Genomic DNA, 22,574 nt, shown 5'->3' with positions numbered 1-22,574 from the left:
GACTTAGAACTTGCTCCGATTATCCACGCCTTGAAAACTTGGCGCCATTATTTGTATGGGGAGACATTTTAGGTCTATACCAACCATAAGAGGTTGAAACACATATTCACTCAAAAGGATCTCAACATGCATCAGAGAAGATGGATAGAACTTCTCAAGGACTATGATTACAACATCTTATATCACTCGGGTAAGGGTAACGTGGTGGTCGATGCACTCAGTAAAAAAGTGCAGGTATATTAATTCACTTGATGGTTTCAGAATGCAGGGTAATAGGGGCCGCACAACAGATCCGACTTCAGGACCTGAAGAGTGTCACCTGTTTGGCCCACCTGACTGTTTAACTCGAATTGATCCAGAGAATAAAAGAAGCTTAGTCCACTGATTCCACCCTAGCAATCCTCAAGAAAGATGCAGAATAGGGAGTTAATTTAGAATTTCAAGTATCTGTAGATGGGTTGCTTAAATTTTAGAAAAGGGTGTGTGTTACAAGTGACAGTGAGTTGAAAAAGGACATCATGACAGAGGCCCACAGCTCAAAGTTTGCCTTGCATCTCGGAAGTACTAAAATATATCAAAGTATGCGACTCCAATTTTGGTGGAACGGGATGAAAAGAGATGTGGCCGACTTTGTTTCCAAGTGTTTGGTATGTCAGCAAGTTAAGGCAGAGCATCAATGCTTAGACGAGCTACTTTAGTCATTACCAATTCTGGAGTAGAAGTGAGAACATATTATAATAGATTTCGTGACAGGATTGCCCAGGGCACGCTCAAGAAATGATGCCATCTGGGTAATTGTTGACTGACTCACCAAGTCTTCCCACTTCTTAGCCATCAGGATGACCGATCCCTTGGACATGCTAGCAAGAATGTATATCCGGGAGATAGTCAGGTCACATGGGGTGCTAGTGACAGTAGTGTCCGACATGGACCCCAAGTTCATTTCTCGGTTTTGGTCTAGTTTTCAACAAGCCATGGGAACGAAACTATCTCTTAGTACTGTATTGCACTCTCAGACCGATGGACAATCAGAAATGACGATCTACACGCTGGAGGATATGCTCTGAGCTTGTGCTTTTGACTTCAGGAGCCATTGGGATGATCACTTACTCCTAATAGAGTTCGTCTGCAATAATAGGTACCAAACAAGTATTAACATGGTTTTGTACGAGGCGTTGTATGACCGTCTCTATAGATCGCCGATCTATTGGGAAGAAGTAAGTGGTAAAAAATTGATTGGCCCAGATCTTATAAAGAAGACTATAGCCAAAATAGTTAAGATCAGGAAGAACATTTAGACGGCTCAAAGTAGACAGAAGAGTTATGCAGACACCCAGAGGAGAGATTTGGAATTTGAGAAAGGTGATCGGGTGTTCCTTAAGGTCACTCATTTCAAGGGAATCAGTATGTTCGGCAAGAAGGAGAAACTAAATTTCTGGTTTATTGGGCTATTTAAAATCTTACACAGAATTGGCACCGCTGCCTACAAACTGGCACTGCTTTTAGAACTTTTCAGAGTTTATAATATGTTTCATGTGTCCATGCTACGTAAGTATAATCCGGATCCCTCTCACGTCTTGACCCACGAGGCTCTTTCACTCTAGGAAATCTGTCATACGAGAAAGTACCGGTTGATATTGTTGATCGAAAAACTAGAAAATTCCATTTGTTAAGGTTTTATGGCAGAATTACACACTAGGAGATGCCACATGGGAGCTAGAATCAAACTTTATAATCCAATATCCCCGACTGTTTGATTGAGTGAGAGAGACAAATTTTATGGACCAAATTTCTTTTAAGAAGGGAGAGTTGTAATACCCTTAATTACTTTTAATGTAATTAAAATTAATGTATAAATATAATTTTTTAGTTTTTAAATTTTTATTTAATGTAAAAATGAAAAAATTTAATTGGATGATGAAATTAAAAATAATTTTGGAAAAAAATGGTGAAAATTTAGATTTTGGGGGTATTTTTGAAAGAAAAATCAGAAACTGGAGGTCAAAACATAATTTAAAAAAATTGTGCAATGTAGAATGCCCAGTCAGCAGCCCCGATGAACCGAAGCGCCCCGCGTGGCAAGCCACGCTGAAGTGGTGCCACGCAGGAGGCCACGCTGGCGATCTACGTGCCCGCGATCGAACAGTCCGAATTTGTTCCCGCGCGCACAGTCGGTCTAGATTCGTTCCCTCCTCAGACACGATCGGACGGTCATGATTAAACGCGATGAACGGTCCATATCCACTTCTTATTTAAACGCGATCGGACGGTTAAGATCAAATCGCAATGAACGGTCTAGATTTACTTCCTATTTAAACGCGATCAGACGGTATAGATCAAACACGATGGACAACTCACATTAAAAGGAGATGAATATAAATAACTCTCTTCACACCAAACCCTAATTGTAGCCGCCAGATCCCCCCCTCCCTGGTCGGAGAAGAAAGCCAGTCGCCGGGAAAGGAGTCGACTACTGCCTATCGCCGTAGTAGAGCCGCCTTCGACTGCCAAAAGAGGTAAAATTTTCTCTATTTGCTCGAAATTCAATTTTGAATACCTCGATGGCCAAATTGGAGCAAAAGAACCGGTGGATAAGCCAAAAATCGCGGGTAAAGCCTGGCGGCACTGCCGCAGAAAAAAGAAAAAACTGCCTCCAATGAGGCCCTTCCCGATTTCCGTTTCGTGTAATTTTTTTATCATTGTGATCACCATCCCTTTTTTACAGGTTGACTTAAACAAAATACCCAACCGTGAAGGTGAGCCAGTGGAGCCACCCCATCAGAGAACCCCGCTGCCGGTAAGCTTCGGTTTTTTGACTTTTTTCGGCCAACCGAGTCCCCTTAACGTGTTTTCTCGCAAGAATTGGTACAAATTCGACCGAAATCGGTCGAAAGCAGCTAACCTGAGGTAAATCGCCACCGTGGGTGACAGTGCTGTCGTTGGACTTTACAGTGCTGAAATTTCATAATTGGCCAAAAAGGGTTTCTAACACTGATTTTGGATTTTTTATGGGTATTTCTAAGTACTTGAAGCGCGTTTTAATCCCTGAAGAAAAATTTAAAAAAATCTGGGGATCGTTGGTAGGCGCAGTAAAAAACTTAGCATTCAGATACCAATTCGAGTAAGAATCCCTCATCTTATTTCCTGTTATGGAATTGAAGTTTAATTAATAATAATACGGTATTTTATGTAATTTAGAAAATATTTATAATTAATTACAGATCACTAATGGAGTCGGAACTGGTTATTTATTACTGTTTGCCATGTTTACTTGATTGATTGATTTTACAGTTTCGAATGCACGATAATACACTTGAATTGATATGATAATTTGATTGTGTTTTCTTGATGCATGTATTGCTTGTTTTATGTAATTACAGTTAAATTGGAAAATTGAAAATTAAAGGTAAATGAGAAGTTATTTAATTAAGTGAATGGATGGACGGTAGCCTTACTGGATATCTTGTGAGATGGTGGACGGACCAAGTACATAAAAAACCCTACCGTGAATGTTATATCATATCAGACGAGGTATCAAGGATTTGTAATTTAGCATTCATACCAGACGGGGTATGGGGACGACTCGTTTCACCCTCATATCGGACAGGGTACTGAGGGATGGTATCTTTTGGCACCCATACCGGACGGAGTATGAGGACGACCCGTCATTTAAAAATGTTGAATAGGTTCAGACATAGTGGAGACATCCCTATGGATCCCTATGGATGCCAATAGGCTAATAAAAGAGAAAGTCGTTGTTCTTACTGATTGAATATAAGATTTTGATATTGTTTATGTTATTGACTTTATAAGTTAGTTTTTTTGAAAATCTCGCTACGATAAGTATACGGTAAATGATTTTATTCATGATAAACGAATTTACTTAAATTAAGAGCTCAATTAGTTGTTTTTCATAATTTCAACCAACATTTATTTCTGTGTTGGTGAGTATTGTGATATTCTTACTGGGGTAGTATAACTCATTCTTTCATTAACTATTTCATATAAAAAAAACTAAGATCCTGATCTTGATCCACAAGAGAGTTGCGAGTAGGATGCTCAATTATTTATTTAATTTTTTATTATTTCTTTTAAAATGGTCATTCACGTATCTTTATTGGATAATCTGAATTATTATGTAATGAATGTAAACTCTAAATATTTATTTCGCTTCCACACTAAATTTATAATTTATCTCATTTGGAGTTTACGGGCTGTTTCAAGTAATCTTTTTCAAATTTTGTATATGAAAAATATTGATAAATCTCAAAATTTTTACAAGAATTTTGTTGTTTTATCTAAAAAAAAGAATTTAAGGCAGAGATGCTTTAGATAATTCAAAAGATTTAAATCACTTAATTCTACATTTCCTCACATTAAATTTGATAAAATTAGTATTATTCGTTCTTATGTATTTATATGCGAAAAAATATATTTAAATATAAATAATTGATTGAATTATATTCTGACAGTGTAAATTTTTTAAAATGATTAATTTAATAAATTATTTAATATCACTAATTATTTACTTCTTCGGATTCAGGTATGTGTATTTTAATCATTTCTCAAAGGAGGGGTTATTGTACAAATCGATAGTGACATATTATAATTATATAAAAATATAATAGTTTTGTTGACATTTTAAAATATAATTCTTAATTGTATATAGTTGTTAAAAAAAAAAAAAAACCAAAAAGTCCCACATGGTATATCACATATTTACATGACACGTGTCCACCATTTTTAAATTATTATATTCCATTATGTTCATTCGTTAACCATTATAATTATAGCCCATTATCTTTGCTTTCATCATTAACTGAAGAAAATCTTTGCCATTGAAAGTGAAATTTACAGTAACAAGCAACCAGCAACTTAATGGGCAACAGATAAAAGTGGAAGGCAAAGAGGTTCATTAGGTACACAGAGCGGAGAAGGAGAACTTGAAAGCAAGAGAACGTTGAGATAAAAAATGGTAATAGTATTTCGTCTCTGTTTCTTCAAAATTTTCTTTTCCTCTTCGATTATACCACAATTTCATGGATGCCATGTACTGTTTGACTTTTGTTTTCAGAAGTGGTTGAGGAAAAACAGGAATGCAGTATGAGTTTGGGGGGGATATCCTCGTATATTTTTTATTTTTTGGAGTTTTTGAACCAATCGGAGAGTTGTATACAGGGGACAACTGCTTGTACGGACCCGACTCTGCATATGAAAATTTTTTTCTCATTCTGAATACTTTTGTGCAAGACTTATATATATATTTTTGGTTTTAGAACTTTTGGATTATAATTTGGTTGTTTTTTATTTGAGAATATGAGGCAAAAGTGGGGAAATAATTGGTAATAAGGTGAAAATGGTCCATTTTTACCCGTTTCTGGATTCGGGTCAACCCAGCTGGAGGTTAGGGGTGACACTGTTCAGGGAAAAAAAAAAACAATAATTGACTTCGCCCCCATATTAAAGTTTTTGTTTCAATTGAGCTCCCCGTTTTTATCATGTGTACGCTCTGTCATATGTTTTCATGGTATGTTGGCCTAAACTATGAAGACGACCTAAACTTCATTGTGTTAATATGACTCTTTGCTCAGTGGCTTTATTTTCTTATATCTGAACTCCATTAATCTTTAACGTGTATATCAATTTTGGTAATTAAAAGCTCACATTTTTCAAGTATTATTTCATATCCAAGGGTTTAAACTCTATATATTTCTAGATTCTATATGGAGGCCTTATAATGGGAGCCTAAACATGCAATATTGAGCACTTGCACCCCACTAAGCGAGAAACTTATGGCCATTCACGAATCACTTTTACTGGGACTTCTAGTTCTGCTAACTCTGTTGGATACCATTCAAAGTGACCACCATGTCTCGACCTCTCTCAACCGTTGTAGCTTTCCCCAAGGCTTTGTTTTTGGGACCGCAACAGCAGCTTACCAGGTAAAGTCCTCTACTTCAGTGAATATACAGATTTTTGCTGAATTATATTTTTGAAAAAAATTAGCAATCACTTGTTTTGAAATATGTTAAATAAGGACTATGTCCCATGAAAAATGATCTTACCAATAGCACCTTTGATGTCTTCAGGTTGAAGGTGCTGTAGATGAAGGTGGCAGAGGCCCAAGTATATGGGATGATTTTACGCACAAGTGGCCTGGTCTCTCTTTCTCTCCACAATTTAGGTTTCATTATTAAATAATAATTTCTGGTTATAGTAAGTGCTTTTTTCTTAGTGAGGTTCTGTGTATTGAACAAAATGGCGTAAGACGAATGTATTAAATTTTCCTGTTTGGATTGATGTCGCTTTATCTAATGGCTGGGTAGATAATATCCCAAACAGCACAACTTGAACGGATAACTTAATGCATTAACGAATTCTTGCAGAAAGGATAGCTGGCAAGGGCAATGGAGATAAAGCTGTTGATTTTTATCATCGCTATAAGGTATGAGAGATTCACTCCATTTCTTGTTAGCTGTTGCTGGTCAATTTGGTAAACAATAGATGAAAATTTGGTTTCAAGGTAATTATATAGATGAATTGGTTGTTGGTAGTGGAAAAAAAGTTTAATTTGCTGAATTATTCATAATGTTAAGGAAAAATATGAACTGTCACAGGAAGATATTAAAGAAATGAAGGAAATGAACATGGATGCTTTCAGGTTCTCCATCTCATGGACTAGAATTTTACCATGTAAGTAACTATTTGGGGTCCGTACTGACTTATGTAGCCTTTTCACCAACTAGCTGATTTTTTATTTTCTGTTTCCTCTTGAAAACTTTAAAATCCAGATGGTAAGCTTCATAAAGGAATCAACAAGGAAGGGGTCAAATTTTACAACAATCTCATCAATGATCTCCTAGCAAATGGTCACTGTTCTTTTCTACTCATGTTCAACAATTTACAGTTGTAGGTTTAATTGATGTTAATATTTTAGAATAACCAAAAATATAGCTGTTTAACAGGGTTAATTGACATTGCAGTTGCCGTCTGTACTTAGAAATGTAAGGCAATGACCTGTTTGTCAAAAGAAAAAAAAAATTAAAGATCTTGAATTGAGGTTGGAGACTTCTAAAAATTTCACAGCTACCAGAGGACTATAACTAAATCAATGAAGAAACATATTTATGATTGAGTTGGAGATCAAAGCAAAGCACTATATCTTATCATCTTTCCTGTGCAGATCTTGAGCCCTTTGTAACTATCTTTCACTGGGATCTTCCTCAAGCTTTAGAAGAAGAATATGAAGGCTTTAGAAGCCACCATATTGTGTGAGTAACCACCTTTCTATTGTTTGTAATTCATGCTTTTGTAAATATTGACAGTTATAGATCCTTTTTTTTCCTCTTTTTTTAGAAGAAAAAGGAATGATATTCCAAGGCATCAGGTGGTGCCATCTTGTTATAAGGTATCTACGATTCTCACAAAGAGAACATATCAATTAGATTAACAAAATCAACTCCACCCAACATGGACTAACCCTCAAACAAAATATGAAGGATTCTAAGCCAATGATCCTGGTTTGAAGCAAAGGGAGAAGAGGAATTATCAAGCCTATATCATGCTTCTTTTTCCTAGTGACCCAAAAGATTGCACAGTAAATGGTGGATGAAAACTTCCTGCAAATCCCTTTTTTTGCCCATATTTCATCCTTGGTAGAAGCAGTTACCGCCTAGTTGAGGTAAAGGAGAATAATTGAATGCCTTCTAGTTTCATGGCACCAGAGAAGAAGATGGCTTAGGGATTTGTTATGACCATGGTACAAGATATACTGGTTCACTAAAATTCAATCTTCTTCCTGGGGTTGTCAATAATTAGGATCCTTTTCTTTGCTGCCTCCCATGTTAAGAACCACCTGGTGGAGGATTGATAGTTCTAAATTTCTAATCCTGTTATGGTAGAAGCATAAGCTTCTGATAAAGTAAGCATTCAAAGGATCAATATCCTGTGTGCATTTGTTTTTGGATAAAAATAGAGAAATTTATATACTGTTACATGTTGATTTATGCTCGAGTTAACATTTCAAAAGTGGTGAGCAAATTATTTCACTAACGGTGTTCCTCACACACTGGAACTAAACTGAAAAAGTCTGTCCGGCTAAATAAGATCGTTGACATAATATGCAGGGCTGATTTCCGCAATTTTGCAAGGCTTTGCTTCCAATTATTTGGTGATAGAGTAAAGTACTGGATGACTTTAAATGAACCAGGGACCTATAGTGTCAACGGTTATCATGTAGGTAACTTTGCACCAGGTCGATGTTCAAAATGGGTGAATGCAGCCTGCAAAGATGGGAACTCTAGCACTGAGCCATACGTTGTTGGCTATCACTTGCTTCTTTCTCATGCAGCCGCTGTAAAAGAATATAGAAAATATTACCAGGCATGCAAAAGTTTATTCTAAGTTTACTACATAAATTATCAATTTGATACACATTATTGTCATGTTTCCTCCTAAGAATCTAGTTAATTACAGTGGTTGTTGGATTGGAGTGGTACTTAGTATTATGTTTTCTGTATCTCCATATTGCAAATGTGAACATTGAAAAGTTGAAACTTGTAATTGTTTCAAAGGAAATTATCATAAGCATAATCACAAATTATGGAATTCCTTTTCTTAGGTTCCACAATCACGGACTTACACTTCATATTTCATGTTTATTATATTCTTTAGAGACATCAGAAAGGCAAGATTGGTATAGTACTCAGTTCTATATGGGCAGTACCTTTCTCTGAGAGTGAAGCTGATCGTGAAGCAGCAAAAAGAAAGCTTGATTTCACGTTGGGTTGGTGAGTAAATCATAAGAACTTTAAACAAGTATTTTTTCATTTACTTGTTTCGGACGTCCTTGAGTACTTATGTCGTGCGTGCTTTTGCTCAATTAGGTTTTTGAATCCTATAACCTATGGTGACTACCCAGAGAATATGTGGACTTATGTTAAAGATCGATTGCCTCGTTTCACTAGAAAGCAGTCTCAAATGCTAAAAGGGTCTTATGATTTTCTGGGAATCAATTATTACTCTGGACGCTATGCAGCTAATAAAAAAATTGTTGATCCGTGGTATCTCAGTTATGGGAATGACTCGCATGTTGAAATGAGGGGTAATTGCATAAAACCACAAATGTCAAGTAGGCTAATCGCCAAAAATTACACTCTATTCCTCAAAATCGCTTTACCTAGAATGTTTTTGTTTTTTCTCTTGTAGATTTCCATATGAATGGAAAACAACTCTCTTGCTTGTTTACTGTTTTTCTTTTTTCTTGCAGACCAACGAAATGGAGTACCTATTGGCCCACCGGTATGTGGAAAAGCACTTCTGAAGAAAGCACATATGCAAAAAAGAAACTGAAACAGGGAAAAAATGGAAAAGCATGTTGACCCTAGAAGCATGTTCTGTTCTTGGTTTGTCTTTTAACTATAGAGATTATTTAGTTTCCTTATCAGTTTCTGCATGTCAAATTTGCAGTCTGCTTCAGACTGGCTCTTTGTTTATCCGGAGGGTATTAGAGATCTCCTCAAATATATAAAAGATACATACAACAGGCCAACAATCTATATTTCGGAGAATGGTAAGGCAAATAACTAATTTATTTTGTTTTGTCCATGAAAATATTTTCCATTTTTTACGTTCTGCTCATGTATGTTTATAGATTAGGTTGTTAAAAATCAAAAAGAAATTAGAAATGATAATGAAAATATGGATGACATTTGAAAAGGATAAAAAGTTTTTCCTAGTATTTTTTTTAAAAATTGTTTTTATTATACGTCGACAAATACACACCATGTTTCAAGGATGAGTACATCATAAGACATGAATGTAGAAAACAAAGAGAAAACGATATTTTCTTCTTTAAACAAAAATGAACTTTTCTTATTAATCCTGGTTTTGGGAGTTGGAAGGGAAAATTGAAGAATGGTTATATAAAGAGATGTACGAAAGAAGAAATGAGTCTTTTCCTTTTCCCTGCTTGTTCAGATGTTTTAACCAAAATAAAAGGAAACAAAATAGAGGATGTATCTTCTCTTGTTTTATTTGGGTCTATGAAAGGGAAAGAAACTGGAAAAAGAAAGACATCTTTGTCAGTTTATCTATTTAGTATATGGGTTTTTCATTTTCCCCCAAGGCTTTGAAAAACATGTAAGGTTAGATATTGGTGTTTGATACCTATTTTGTTTTAGAATTAGGGAATGGAGGATTTTTTCATTATTTTCTTTATATTTAGAGGTTTCCAATAAATAGGGAGGCATAATTTAACTTCTCAACCACCAGAGAGGAAGTACATCTTCAGTCTGTTTACATTCTTTGTCCTCAATGCAATTATAGGCAGGGAAATTCAGCTGATCCTTATTTTTCTAACACGATTATTTTATATTCAGGAATAGATGAATACAACAACAATACGCTAACGCGTGAGGAAGCCCTCAAAGATCCCCAGAGGATAAATTACTATAATAAGCATCTTCAAAATGTTCGAAGAGCCATTTTGTAAGTGCAACTTCTCTGTCTCCACTTCCATCCATTTTTGGCCTGTGAGATTTAGAAGTTCGTTTTTTTTCATTAAGTGAAGAAAAACACAGATGGAAGTCGATCTATGATTTTGAATTAACACAACATTTTTATCAAGTAATTGATAACGGACAAGGACTATACCGATTGCTATATGTTTGTAATGTGGTGAAATTTTTTCAGCCAAGATGAAGTTGATGTTAGAGGCTTTTTTGCATGGTCGTTGTTAGACAATTTCGAGTGGGCAGATGGTTATACTGTTAGGTTTGGTCTCTATTACGTAGATTATGAAGGTGACTTGAACAGATACCCAAAACACTCAGTCTTATGGTTCAGAGATCTTCTGTGGCGAACATGTCCAAGTCGAACTTATGATTAAACAACATGTTCTTGTTTTTCTGGCTTTTGGCTTATTTTTCCTGCTTTAGTTGTTGATACCTTCTAAATAATGATAATGGATTTGATTATCAGTCACTGACTTTTCTGTCTATACATATAAACCAGGTATGTTGCTTTTGAACATCTTTAATGTAGTAAATACTTAAAAAAAAAAAAAAAGTGTTTATTTTGTATGTATATGTATCATATTCCTGTTGATCATATCTATAACCCAATAAATACAATGTTTTATCATTTGATTTGGTTTTATTAGATGGGTTCTACTATTTTGAGTTGTCCAAAGCCACATTTGTGTGAGTACAAAACTGACTTCTCTTACTTCCATATAAAGTTACAAATATTATAGTACAATATTGGGGTTTACTTACAAGTTTAAATCTAAGATTTGATTACTAAAATATTTAATTAAAATAAAAAAAGTTAAAGAAAGTGGAAGTTCAACCAAACATTTACCAAAATGTCTTTTGAGATTGGCTTCTAAAACAAGTTTTTAATGAATTAGAGTTTTGTACTTTCAGGACAAAAGAATCCAAATATTTATTATCATTGATGTAAACATTCAGTACAATTTGTAAATATATATATATATATATTTTTTCACTAAAGAGTGCAATTAGATAATATATTAAGGTTTTATCAATTGAAGAGTGTACATAAAAATGTAAATTATTAAATTAATTCTCGAAATTTGAATTATTATAATTTAATTTTCTCGTTACAATTTGATTTCTAATGTTTTTAATATATTTTAAACGTTTAGTTTTCTTTAATTTCTTAATAAAATGAATAAAATGGTTAAGTAAATATTTAGATACTTTTTAAAAATAATTTTGATAAATTAATTAAATTAATAATAATTTTAAATAATTAATTAATCAAAATTATTTTTGAAGGTATTTTTTTTTTAAACATTCAAATATCACATAACCATTTTAACTTTCCTTTAAGAAATGAATTATTAGCATTTTGAAATAAATAAAAATATTATGTACTAAACTATAGTAAAAAATATAAACAATTAAATTGTAGTAAATATTAAAATTTGAAAACTAATTTAATAATTTAATCCGTATGTAATATTTCAAACTTCATCCCTACACACACACACATATATATATTATATTATATTATATAGCATGATTTATCTCTCTTGTTAACAAGAAAGATCATCCATAAGAATTAGGTAGAGAATACATTTCTTGAAACACAAATAATATTCTATTGGCTGTAATTTTTATTTACTTACTTCTCAAGTCATGACAATAAACTAACGATGTCGTATTAGTTTTAACAATTCTTTTTTCAAAAAAGTAAGAAATTACTTGCATTAAAGCCTAAAGAGAGTCTACATATATATATATATACACATATATTGTGTTACATTCATACTCTTCCTAACTCTAAACAACAACCTTGTTGCCCAAAAATGGCACCATCAATATTCTGGTTTATCATCACTGTGGCTCTGCTAGCTTTTAAAGATGGTTCTGCAATGGAAAATAATCATCATCTTCGTCGAAGCAAGTTTCCGGCCGGTTTCTTGTTCGGAACTGCCTCATCTGCTTACCAGGTCTCTCTCCATCATCATACACACACACACACATATATATATATGATGTTGCCTGCAATTCAATATGGAAAAGATCAATTTTCTTAAAGAAAATCTTGATTCTAACGGTTTTGTGGTGATGGGTTTGATTTTGTAGTATGAAGGTGCAGCACACGAAGGTGGAAGAGGACTTAGCATATGGGATAGCTTTACCGAAAAATATCCTGGTTAATTTTCTATCTCGTTTTTATCTATTCGATGTTTATAATTAATTTATAAATAAATTTTAGTTCGAAGTTTTTAAATTTAAATTTATAGGTTTTTTTTTTAAAAAAAACTTATTAACTAATGATTCATATATTACTAATAATTCATATATTTTATTTAATTTTTTAATAATAATAAATTAGTAAATTTCACTAATGTTTAAAGTATAAAATAATAAATTATAAAAAAAAATTTACAAAATTTTAGAAAAAAACACAAATAATAAAGTTAAAATTTATCTTTAATGAATTATATCATGATCAAAAATAATTTTAAGATAAGAAAAGCAAAGGGTATATATATATAATATAAAATTATGATTGATGATGCTCTAGGGTTTGTATATTTGTTCATTGGTTGAGTTACTAGTTCAAAAGCTATATATCTAAAATTCTAAAATTTAAGCTCTGATCTAGTAAACCAGTATATAGATATATATATATATATATATATAAACCTAGAAACACAAGTATGCAAACAAAACAAGAAAGAATTTACTTAGAGATTAAAAGTTGAAATTAAATTGTATTATCGTATTTTATTATATTATGATTGATTGATGTATGTGCATTGCATAATTAATAAATATATTAATTTACTTGATGTATTAATAATTAAAAAGATATATGTTTTTAACGAAATGGTATATAATATCATTAATGGAATATTACGTAGATTTCTTGTAATGTAAACAAAGTTGTGACTGTGCAGAGAAGATCAAGGACCACAGTAATGGAGCTATTGCAGATGACTCATATCATCGTTATAAAGTACTTTTTCAACTACAAATTAAATATATACATTATTACAACACATGCCATTTTCATATATATATATATATATATATATGTGTGTGTGTGTGTATAGTTGAAAAATATACAACTTGGGTATTTTCCAAATTTAACAAATTATTCCTACAAATTTTGGTTTGACAGGAAGATGTACAAATAATGAAGAATATTGGTTTTGACGCATATAGATTTTCTATCTCGTGGTCTAGAATATTACCCCGTAAGCTATATATCCTCCTTGTCTTTATATATACATATATATATATATATATATATATTGGATAATGCATCAAATTTTTTTTAATATTTAACTGAATTTATAGGTCAAAAATGAAAGCTTTTTTTTTTTTTTTTTGGGTTTACAAGTAATTTAATTTTTAACAATTGAATTGGTTGTTTTAGGTGGAAAACTAAGTGGAGGAATAAACAATGAGGGAATCCAATATTACAACAATCTTATTAACGAGCTTATATCGAATGGTAATATTACAAACTAATTTTTTCTATATTATTTTAATTAATTTTAGATAAAGAGCGTTCAAGTTCAAATGACGTAATACTCTTATTACTGAGCTGATGATTCGCAAATACGAAAATTGAATTGCAGGAGTGAAGCCGTTTATCACCCTCTTCCATTGGGATACTCCACAAACCCTAGAAGATGCTTATGGCGGTTTTCGTGGTTCTCAAATTGTGTAAGTATCCTACTATTTAAGTGATATACTTACATTTGCAACTAATTGTTATTATAATTTATAGGAAGGATTTCCAAGATTATGCAGAGTTATGCTTTAAAGAGTTTGGTGACAGAGTAAAACATTGGATAACCCTTAATGAGCCATATACTGTTGTGAAGAGAGCCTATACCGATGGTATGTTTGCACCAGGGCGATGTTCCAAGTTTGTTAATCCCAACTGCACGGCTGGTGATTCAGCTACTGAACCATACATTGTTGCCCATAACTTTCTTCTTACTCATGCAACTGCAGTTAAAGTGTATCGAGATAAGTATCAGGTTAGTTGATTAACAATCCTTTAATTTATCATGTATATATGTACATCATACCTTAACTATATTTGGACATTGTATATCATGTGATTCAATCATTTTATTATAACCAATTATATGTAATTGTTATAGTTTAGAATGGTTTGAGTAATTCCTTTATTTCCTGATATGGAAAAATAGCATTATACAAAAATAGATTTATTTTCATTTGCCACATTATTTAGAGGCCAAGTAGCACATCGTCATTAACCTAAAAATAACAATACATGAATCATTTACCATAATTCAAAAAGAGACTTTATCAACCACCTTTGTGAAATAATATAAAAGACCTTTTCCAATGGCCAGAATCTATGCCATATTCGATTCCATAACCTTAAATTCTTTTCTATTTTACAACAATCTCTACGCACACCTCCAATATTAGTAGGTCTAAATTTATTCAAGGCTTAACTATTTACATTAGATGTCTAATTACTAGGTATAAGATGAATTTAGTCTAGTTATCTCGCTAAAAATAAGATTTTTCTTATTAATTTTCACTTAAAAATAGTAATGAAAAGATCATTACTTATAACTTAATAACTGTGAGGTGAGAAAGTAACTTTAATATACAAAATTGATTTGACACTGACCAAATTCTCGTACTTATGAAAGAAGAGGATCTTTTTGCAGAAGAAAAAAAATCATTAGTTTTTAATTAGATGGACTATATTACCATACCAAAAAAAAAATGATAGGAAGTTTAAATATCCCAATAGATAAGTTTCTTTCTCAATAAAGAACACTATACCTTCTAAGAAACTTAGGGGATCCCGATTGATTCCCCACCATGCTAAAACAAGAACTTAGCTTCTAAGAGGAAACATAAAGTCAAAATAGATGATTAATAAACTTCATATTTTGACCATAGGATAATGTTAATTAGGACATAATTAACCGAATCTCTTTGTGTAAGATTTCTTTTCATTCATTGCAAACTAAGAAATAGATATTAGACAACCAAAATTGATAAAGACATTGTTGGCATGTAAAACATAATCCATTTAGTGAACTCTTAACCATATTTCTTTTCTCATCACAAACTCAAAGAAAGGTAACACCTTTCTCCATACTTTTAACATAATGGGAATAGAGGATGTTCATGTTTTTAAGTCTCCATCCATTGGGCATTTATGAAGAAAATGAAATTACATGGACTAAGGTCACATTCTTTGGTGTTGAAATTTTAATTCTAAGAGAAAAATGAAATAGTAGTAGTTTGAACTCAGTGACTTATAACTTTTAAAAGTTAAATATTCTAAAAAATAATGGAATTTATGAAATTAAATATTTACAACCACTATAGTTATTAATTTCATGGGTGATTTTCACTTTTGTAGGCTTCTCAAAAAGGTCAAATTGGGATAACATTAAATTCACCTTGGACTATACCCTATTCTGAATCATATGCAGATCGGTTTGCAGCTTCTCGAGCTATGGCTTTTACACTTGATTGGTAAAAATTTATGATTCAAGTTAACTTAATTGTCAAATTCTTATTTGAATAATTTGAAAAGTAATCAAAAGGAAGTTTATCAATTAATTGTTTATTATTTTTCTTAGAAGTATCTTATAATTTGATTAATGTAAGATATTTTAATTGTCACATATATAGATTTTGATAAGTGACAAAGTGAGTAAGAGGATATTAAATCATGATATGATAGCTAGATCATCGTTAAGATAGATAAACCTTATCTTTGTCTTTTATTCTAAGGTACCATTATGAAGTCCAAATTAATAAAGGTAACTTGATTAAAAAATATTAGAGTATAAATATGAGAATAAAAATTGTATATGCATACATTCCCCGACTTATTTATAGGAGTACTGTGTTCATTGGGTTTATAAGATGTGTCTTCATATTGTTAGTAAGTGCACAAAGAGTTAGTTAATAACTTTTGGTAGAATAATAATCATTATGGAGGTAAAATTTGGCATAGAACCTTATGGGAAGGGTTATATTGCCTTTCCTAAGGTGTTAGGATGCGTTATGGTTTGTTGCCTCCTCCAAAGAACAGTCTTTTGTCATTTCACCTGTCACCATGTGACATTTTATGTGTTTTAATTTTTTTTTTTATTGTTAAGGATTCCTACTTATTTAAGTGAAAAAAGTTTTAAATAAGAAAGGTTTAACAAATTTTTGAAAATAATAATATATTAAAAAAATATACATATTTGATCTACATTTACATATTATTTTATTTTTATTTTTTCATTTCTTACCCACTAGGCTAAAAGATTTCCTATTCACTTAAGTAGACAATTCACATATTCACTTATGCAAGCATTTCATTTGGGTTCCTAGGCAATCAAATGATAGCATTGTAAAGGAGCATTATCTAAATCTTTTTATGAGTTTCCTTATTTTTAGTTATTTTTTTATCCACAAACTTCTTAAAGTCTTTTTGAAAGACATAGTTCTACATTGTTCCTATACTAAGGTAAGGTGGGTTTCCACATGATTGATCCATCAATATGGAGTTCCGTACTAGTTGTCCATTAGGGTGGACTTTATATCATTTGTCCATCAAAAATTGGACCACCATCTAGGAGTGAACTTGCCATCTCCACCTTGTTTTCTCTCTTTTCATTCAAAATCACTAGCCAATTTGACAAGAGTATTTACGATATAAAAAGATTGCTAGCCAATTGATTGAGATTTAATCGAGGGAGAGTTAGAAAAAGATTTTGCATTTCTTTGACATAACTAATTGAGCATCATTTTTAGCATTAAGATTGGTCGTGTTGAAATTCTTATTTCACCAGAAGATGATTCCATGTGAGATAGATTTTCGCATGAATCTCCTAAAAGGAAATTAGGTTAAGTTGGATAATTAGTCTATAATAAGATTTATGAAGATTACAATATTGAACTTAATTGCAGAAGGACCATCTAAGTACTCTACACTAAAATATATGCCATAAGTTTATCCTCCTTCAAGTATTGGAAATGGAGTTGTCTGTTTATGGAAGTCTTGAAGGATTATGTTAAATTTTAATTTTTTGTTTTGAGAAATAAAAACAAAATGTCTTATGTAAAGTATCACATATATGCACAAACTTCTCAAGTTTATAACACATAAGAATACTTGAGAGGGAGAGAGAGAAAATACATGCAATTAGTAGTTAGTCCTTTTAAAATAAAGTAATGTACTCCATATATAGAATTTAGGAAGTAAATCAGTTTGACATGTAAGTTTCTTTTATTATTATTATTATTATTATTATTATTATAAGGCAACTTAAATCTACTAACAAAGAGTTGCAAAAGTTCTCATAGTTCAAGATCAATACATATATTATATTTTTAGAGTTCAAAGGAGAATATATTCAATAGAAAATACAGTGCGGTACGAGAAGAAGGAAAAAGAAAAGAAGAAGAAGAATCCTATTATATTGAAACTATTATACTATGTTATTACGTATAAGTTTCAAAAAATTCTTTAAGCCTCATTAGTTTAACTCATCACTTGTACACAAATGTATAGATATAAAATGAGTTTGATACATAATATATAGGTGTAACAAACATATAGGTATAACGTGCCAATGGCATGTTAGTGGTGAATCGTTGAGGCTACTAGTTGGAGATGGTTGCTCATGAAGAGGGAGGTAGAGGAGGATGCACTAGTTTAAGAAAATATGCAAGACGAAGTGTCTGATGATACATATGGAGTACGTCTATAATAAAACATTTTAGAAGAGGATAGTTTTGAGATTCCAGATATATAATTTAATAAAGTTAAATTCATTTTCTAAAAGTTATATATTGTAAATTTTAGCTTTAAATTATTAAAAATATATTTTGATTTCGACTGTATGTTAAAAACACTTTGTGTTTTGTCAATTAATTGTAAAAATATTTTAAAATGCAAAACCGAATCAGAAAAAATGGGTCAAATAGGACTTTTGATATAATTGTAAAATTCTTGGCCTATTTTATTATCCACACATACATATATATATACACACACACACACGCATATACATACATGCTAGATTAGTTAACATTATTTTACACATTGTAACTTTTAGTTTTAAACCTACCATAAATGTATTTTGATTTTGGTTATCCTTAAAAGCACTTTGTGCTTGGTTTATTAGTTGCAAAAGTATTTTTGAAACACAAAGTTAAAGCAAAAAGATGCACCAAAATGGGACCTTTGATATACTTGTAAAATTGCCTATTTTACTATATACATATACGTACATATAAACACATGCTTACATGCTAGATTAATTTTCTTATAAATATCTTTAGTATATTATTTCTTAATTAATCAAATTTTGTCTATAGGTTTTTAGAGCCATTGACATCAGGAACCTATCCTGCGGATATGATAAATCTCGTCAAGGATCGTCTTCCTCAATTTTCTGACAAGCAATCTTCAATGCTGAAAGGGTCCTTCGATTTTATTGGAATAAACTATTATTCATCAAATTATGCTTCTGATATCTCTTGTGCAACTACAAACATAAGCTTAAACTCAGACCCATGTGTTAGACTTACAAGTTATTTACTATTAACTCTTAAATTTTAAAATTAATTAACTACATTACAGTTTAAGTATTTTTCCTATATGTTTTTTTTTTCGTGGTAAAAATACTAATGATTTCATTACATGATCAGATGAGCGAAATGGCGTACACATCGGTCTAAAGGTTATACTATTTAATGATTTATACACATAATCATTGATATTTTTGTTTGTCGAATACTTATCTTTTTTATTAGTGTATTAAGATATTCTTGTATTTTTTACATGTGTGAACTCAAAATTGCCAAAAAAAAATTGAGCATTTTTTTGATTGATCTCTTCACAGGCTGCTTCGGATTGGCTTTTTGTATATCCAAAGGGAATTCATGATCTTTTGCTCTATGTCAAGTATAAATTCAAAGATCCAATCATCTACATAACAGAAAATGGTAAGCAATTGTTTGATTAATGAGAAGTTAATTTGATTAACTTGTAATTCTTAATGGATTAATTTACAGGAGTTGATGAAGCTAGTTCTAACGAGATATTTCTTGAGGACGAGTATAGAATAGATTACTATAACAGTCATCTTCAAATGATTCGAAATGCCATAAAGTAAGTGTAAAGATTGAACTTTTCTAGACAAAAAATAAAATATTCATGAATAACTCTTTTTTTTAAAGGAGGGGAGTCAATGTGAAGGGGTTCTTTGCATGGTCATTGTTAGACAATTTCGAGTGGAGAGACGGCTACACAGTTCGTTTTGGGTTAATTTATGTAGATTACAAGAACAACTTGAAGCGACTTTTGAAGAAATCTGCAAAATGGTTCAAGAAATTCTTAGAAGAATGACATAAAAATGTTACATATATTTTATGAGAAATATTTTAAAGTTCTATAAAATATATATAATCATTGCAATATTATAATGGTGGGTGGTTAGGAGAAAAGCCCACAACAATTTTTAAATATATGAATTTCGAATAAAGAGATCAAACTTTATTCCACTAGCAAAATATTTCATATCATTAAATACAAAGATCTAAATAGATTAAACTATTATTTACAAATACTTTAAATAAAAAAAATATGTAATTGCTATTGACTAAGATGATTTTAAATATTCTAAACATTAATTCAACGTATATTAATAAATTATATATATATATATGGACCAGCCATGTATCGCCATTCAAAATCAATCAGGTCATAACCCTTTCGAATTCAATTAATATCCATTCGATCCCTTTTTACTTATAGAAGTACATCTTGGACATCTTAGTTTACTAATATTTATTTTTATATACTTAAAAAATAAATATATATTAGAATGTTAGAATTTGAATATTATTATTAAATTTATATTTCAATTTAATAATAAATTACAAAAAAGGAAACTTTTCTTTATAAAATTATGGAATGGAATATTTAAAAGAAAAAGATTTTGATAAAAAAAAATATTTATTTAATGGATTAGTAATAAATAATAATGATTACAAATTAAATTAATAAAATAATTTTGATCTCACAAAATCTCATACCGATCACCCAATCAAATTAAATAAAATAAAATAAAATAAAATTAAACCGTTTGACGAGAAACCATAAATCAAATCATTGTGTCTTAAAGTTTTGCTGGTGACGTGTCAATTACGTCATTCATCAATCTTAATTGGTTGAATTTCCAATTTTGCCCCGACACGGTTTTCTCGCTTATTCTCTCTTCTTTATTCCCTCCTCCTCTGTACCCCCTGCACTTTACTCTCAGTTTCTTTCATTTCTTTCTTCCTCTCCTTCCTCTTCTTCATCCTCTTCTTCAACCTTCAAATCCTGAGTTTCTTCGGTCATCATTTCGGTAAGTCTCCGATTCTTTTATCTTCGTCCTTTTTTATTCTCTCTTCTGTTTCTTCTTTTTTCTCTGTTTTGTTTTCAAGATCTATCGCTAGTTTCATGCTTTTTGGTGCTTAAGATTCTGGTATAGCAAACAAATCATCATCAGAACTCAACTGGATTTCGTGAAAACTTATAAGTGTATGTGTTATTGTTACGAGTTCTATATATGCCGTAGTTTCTATTTTTAGACCATGTTCTGGATTCGATCTCATGGTCTTCTGTTTATGTGATTGTTTGAGTAAATTTTGCTTACTGCTCTACACGTGATTAATTGTTCAAGTAGTAGATAGTTGTTTATGGAGTAAATCTCTTCGAGAAATAGAGGATCTGATGATGATTGACCCTAGGATTGAGGCGGGAGAAAGGAGTCAAGCTAGTAAAACTGGAAATGAAATATTCTGTGATAGATCTGTTTATGGAAAAATTTCAGGATTTTCTAAGGCGTTGACTTTGTAGAGGATTAGGAAGTGTTGGGAGTCGACTGATATGAAGTGGAAGATTTTAGAAATCGTAAAGAGAAAAAGTAACTGTTCTGGATTTTAGTTTATATGATGAGTAAATTGGTACGGATTGTTTGCTGGGGGATGTACTGCTAGCTCTCTTGCTCTCTTCTATTCTGGTAGCCATTAAAAGGGCATGTGTTATGGTTTAAGAAAGCATCCACAAGGGGTTGGTTGTTGTTTCTGTTTATTTTTGATAATTCTTGAAGGTTTTAGTAAGTTTTGAAGTGAACATCTGAAAGCACCACACAGGATGCAGGTATCATTCGGTCAATAAGCCCTTGGGTTGGTTTACAGTACCATCATGCCAACAGGCCTGTGATAGTGATTGTAGTGCTTTGAGATGAAAATATCTGGGTGAAAGTGCCTAATAAATTAGGAAGATTTTCAAGGTCCCGTTTTTGTTAAGAAGTTCTTTTTCGGCTGTATTTGAGGAAACTTAATTCAAAAATGGGATGATCCTTTTTTAGATTTTTTTTTTTTTTTACTTTTTTAAAAATTTATATTCTAAAATTATTATGAATATTAGAATATTCTTTAAAATTTGAAGATTTTCACCAAGCTATTGGAAGCAAGTTGGGCCTATGGGTTAAATAATCCATTTCTTTAAACTCTCCTTAGTGTGAAACTATTGATTGTAGAAAATTACTCAAACTTTTTAGTAAAAAAAATACTCAAATCTTTTGGTTATAATCCAACATATTTCTTCCTATGGAAACCCATAAGATTGAAAATTTGATTGAAAGGAACTAGGTGGTAGCTATGATTTAAACTCCCCTTTTCACGCTAGAAGCGCGGATAGGCAGCAGACTTAATTTATTATTTATACTTCATCACTCAATATTTGTAAGTTGGTTCAATTTAAAAATTCGTGTGAAATTGGGTGCCATAAGTGACTTTTTAAGATTTCACGCTTTTTCATTCGCTACTTTGCGAGACTTAAGAAGATAAAATTAATGGATTGATTGAAAAGATTTGAATTCTAATCTTAGACATATTCAAGTTTAGATGATGAGAGAGAATAAAGCAAGCAAAATCAAGGGAACATGGTGGTTGTTAGGTAGAAAAAAATAGGAATGCTGGTTTTCTTAAATTGTGGTTAAGAACTGAACACGTGGCAATTGTATATACTAA

The 22,574-nt window shown here is 31.6% G+C and overlaps 2 protein-coding genes across 2 annotated transcripts; both read left to right on the top strand.

The window, feature by feature from the left end:
- Positions 1-4,807: 4,807 nt before the first annotated feature.
- Positions 4,808-10,983, top strand: LOC110820278 (beta-glucosidase 12-like). Its single transcript, XM_088208858.1, has 14 exons — positions 4,808-4,975; positions 5,717-5,942; positions 6,090-6,159; positions 6,387-6,445; positions 6,618-6,693; positions 6,792-6,869; positions 7,184-7,271; positions 8,127-8,382; positions 8,674-8,789; positions 8,886-9,103; positions 9,269-9,300; positions 9,469-9,571; positions 10,380-10,488; positions 10,693-10,983. Exons 2-14 carry the CDS (start codon positions 5,793-5,795, stop codon positions 10,886-10,888), a joined length of 1,551 nt encoding a protein of 516 aa, XP_088064984.1. The 5' UTR covers positions 4,808-4,975; positions 5,717-5,792; the 3' UTR covers positions 10,889-10,983.
- Positions 10,984-12,271: 1,288 nt separating this feature from the next.
- On the top strand, positions 12,272-20,038 carry LOC110820291 (beta-glucosidase 15-like). The gene is made up of 13 exons (XM_088208859.1): positions 12,272-12,478; positions 12,615-12,684; positions 13,436-13,494; positions 13,660-13,735; positions 13,918-13,995; positions 14,123-14,210; positions 14,275-14,530; positions 15,907-16,022; positions 18,867-19,081; positions 19,200-19,231; positions 19,394-19,496; positions 19,566-19,662; positions 19,731-20,038. Exons 1-13 carry the CDS (start codon positions 12,335-12,337, stop codon positions 19,897-19,899), a joined length of 1,503 nt encoding a protein of 500 aa, XP_088064985.1. The 5' UTR covers positions 12,272-12,334; the 3' UTR covers positions 19,900-20,038.
- The last annotated feature ends 2,536 nt before the right edge of the window (positions 20,039-22,574 follow it).

Source organism: Carica papaya, chromosome 8 (genome assembly GCF_054855325.1).
Source record: "Carica papaya isolate Zhongbai chromosome 8, ASM5485532v1, whole genome shotgun sequence".
NCBI classification, from domain to species: domain Eukaryota; kingdom Viridiplantae; phylum Streptophyta; class Magnoliopsida; order Brassicales; family Caricaceae; genus Carica; species Carica papaya.
This window is presented reverse-complemented; position numbering and strand designations above follow the sequence as displayed.